The 3,370-nt window shown below is 40.2% G+C and overlaps 1 protein-coding gene across 1 annotated transcript; it reads right to left on the bottom strand.

Moving 5' to 3' along the window:
* Nucleotides 1–481: 481 nt before the first annotated feature.
* Nucleotides 482–1,554, bottom strand: LOC149473669 (G protein-coupled receptor 20-like). Its single transcript, XM_089674773.1, has one exon. The coding sequence runs from the start codon at nt 1,499–1,501 to the stop codon at nt 482–484; it is 1,020 nt and encodes a 339-aa protein (XP_089530899.1). The 5' UTR covers nt 1,502–1,554.
* Between the last annotated feature and the right edge of the window lie 1,816 nt (nt 1,555–3,370).

Here is a 3,370-nt window from a genome sequence, read left to right as displayed (position 1 = left end):
AGCTTTCAGCTAATTCTTCAAACAATATTTGGAGGTTGTGAAGGGCTCTAATAATACTTCCATCAGAAACAGTGTTATGGGGAATAAGAGTACAACCGCAGGAGTTAAACATTTTACATACTTTCCCTTTATCAGCTAATAACATATCAAAACAGTATGGTTCTACCAAACTTTTGTTAACCATAGCCAATGTAGTTAACCCAATTTACATTCCCGCTAAACTGTACCCATATAATACAGACAAATTCTGTAACAACATTACTATGTTCAAATCAGGCAAAATTTCCTGATACTGGTTTAGAGACTTAAAAGTAAATTATATAATCTGGTAACAGGGAATTTTCTTAACCAAATCAGTACATTCCTTCTCAGTGATATTATCTTTGTACACTCTAATTAGACAGAACATATTAGTTTCTTTTTCCTGAAAAAAAAAAAAGGGAACCAGTCTCAATGCCTAATCTATCTTTTGATTGCATCATTACTCCTGTATATTCCTAGCCCCCAGGGCGAGCTGCCTACGGCAGGGGCAGGGACTGTTAAAAGGAACTGGTGACGGTTGTTCTCTGAAAATACTATTCCTAGCGGATTGGAAATGGCTAGTAACAAAACAATAGACAATGGGATCCATACAACTATTAAAACTACTCAAAGTTACTGTGACATGGTACACAATGAGGATGACATCCCGAGACACCTCACTGCGGACACAGAAAACCACTTGACTAACATGAATGGGAGTGAAACAGACTGTGAAGATGACCAGCACCATTATGAGGAGCTGTACCGCCTTCACCCGTCTCTCTCGGCTTTGGTTCATTTGTATTGACTTGGACAAAGTCCACATGATCCGCAGGGTGTAGAAAACAACAATCACCAAGGGAACAAAATACTCAAAACTTGTCAGCATAAGTAGCTGGAAAAAACAACAATGTTTGTGGTTAATCGTTGTGGTCAGTATGATGAAAGTTACAATTACAGCAAATATCCAAATCAAAACACAGATGCATTTGGCATAACTGGGATTTCTCCATCTGCGTGAGGCTCTGGCTTGCACAATGGCCAGGTAGCGATCAACACAGATGCAGGTCAGGAAAAGAATACTACAGTACATGTTCACAGAATACGTAAAACTGTGAACATAATAGCAGATATAACAGGTCTCTACATTACGGTAATACATAACAATTCGTGCTGGTAGAGAGAGACCCACTAAAAGGTCTGTCACTACCAAGTTAATGGTGTAAATAACAGAGGGTGTCCTTACTTTGGTCTGAAAACAGAACACATAAAGGGCCAAACTGTTCAGTATTATGCCCATCAAAAAAATAAAAGAGTTGATAATTAGCAACGCCACCCAAAGGCCATAGAACCTTTGATGCAAGGTTTCACCTGGGTTGGCTTGTTGAGGGATTTGGAATTGTTTGTCATTTGCTATAGATTCATTCAGTTCAAGTTCTTTGGATGGGTTGAAGTTTCCAGGGCTGACGAAGCACTCCATGTGGTTCAGATCAATCTCTCAGGACTTCTCTGGCTGCTTCTTCTGTATCTGTGTCTTTGCCTTTGTCTTGCTTCTTAGGGGCTTGGTTCACCCTTTTTACACATCTGGCATGGATCCAGGCCTTGGAATCCTCAGTCAGAACAGCGGTCCTAGTGACAGCGATCACGGAAACGAGTTGGTTCCTGTGAAAAAAAAGAGAAAAGTGCCAGCAACATTTCTTTCAACTTTGTCCAAAGTTTCAATAAACTTTCTCACATATTCTTCCTGAATCAATCCTAAATCCCCTCTTTCTACCATGAGTGGCTGTCTGGCCCAGGGAGTGGGAAAGAACCTATCCATTAAAACCTAAAAAAAGGGGGGGTAACCTGTCTTCTTAGAAGGAATCATCCTTATCTCTATACCTGAACTCTGAGGGACATTTCCACCTAGCGGCTAAACATATCCACAATTACCCAAAAATATTCCTGTCCTTTTCCTACTTCTGGCATGTGTGTAAAATCTACCTGTGAGCGGATAAAAAATGTTAATGTCTTGTCTTGTGAGGATTGTTCCTAATGTATGTAATGCATCTAGACACATATGATTTTACCATAAAGGGGGGGCCAGGGATGAAAAAAAAATCCAGCAGTTCACATGTAACCTGCCATCCCCTGTGACCTATCCCATAATACTGTGAGCTGTGACCTACCCCATGATACTGTAAGATGAACAGAGGTGCACTAGCTTCTAGAATACATGGTCTCCCCTCTTGTGACACAAAGTCCAGTTAGTGGAACTTTGGTCACACTAACTACATTCCCCTTAATATCTTTAGAAGTAGCAAATGTACTGCAATATTTGATCTAACAGTGACATTTAAAATTGGAGCAGGATCTAAAGTGGGAGGAATATATTTTATTCTCAACTTGGGGTTTAACAACAGTATAACCTCATATTCACTAAGTGGTGGTGTGTAAGGTGGTCTCATGTCCAAGAGTAAATGACATAGCCATTTGAATCACCATCACAAATAATAGCAAACTTCTGAGACACACAGGCATGCCTTGAACCTGTACCAGAACCATCTTTGAGAAAAAACAAAACAAAAGGGCGGAGTGTACCTCCATGCTCCCCAAGCCAGGATTCCTGCCATAGTTTTACAATTTTCCCTAGCATACAGATAAAACATTTGATCATATGCGGGCAGACCAAGACCAGGGGCTATTACCATAGCATGTTTCAAATACACAAAAACATTACACATTTCAATTAACCATTTCTCAAGATCTGACATTTCTAAACCTGTGGTTTGTCTCAAAATACTGTCATAGTAGGAACAGTCAGGTATCCATTGGCGGCAGCAACCAATCATGCCAAGAAAGGTAAGCATGTCTTTCTTGGTCAATGGGCGGGGCAGACCCATAAGAGCCGCAGCTCTCTTTGTGACTGAATTTCCTATCACCTTTTGTGAGGACAAAACCAAGGTATTCAACAGTTTCTTAACACCATTATAACTTTGCTTAGACACTTTATGATCACATATAAGATACACACTCCACCTGGCTGGCTGTCCGCACTGAAACCAACTAAACCATGGCTAGGAGTTCATAGCTTGGGGCCTGGAGGACTACAGTATAATCCTGGAGAAATTCACTCCAGATAAAACTTTTACTTCTAAAGTTAAAGGCAAAATTAGCCATGTCTCCTTAACAACAGGAATTTGCTAAAAAAAAACAATTTGTCAAATCAATCACTTGTAAAAAAACAACTCGGCATCAGGTGGGATGGAGGAAATGAGTATTGGTACGTCAGGTACTATTGGGACAATGAGAATTACAAGAACATTTATAGCACTCAGGTCCTGCACAAATCTGTAAGAACCGTCTGGCT

The sequence above is a fragment of the Staurois parvus genome, unplaced genomic scaffold, assembly GCF_062004578.1.
Source record: "Staurois parvus isolate SC_StPar_1 unplaced genomic scaffold, SC_StPar_1.0 ptg000012l, whole genome shotgun sequence".
Taxonomy (NCBI): domain Eukaryota; kingdom Metazoa; phylum Chordata; class Amphibia; order Anura; family Ranidae; genus Staurois; species Staurois parvus.
The sequence above is the reverse complement of the archived record's forward strand: the minus strand, read 5'-3'. Positions and strand labels throughout refer to the sequence as shown.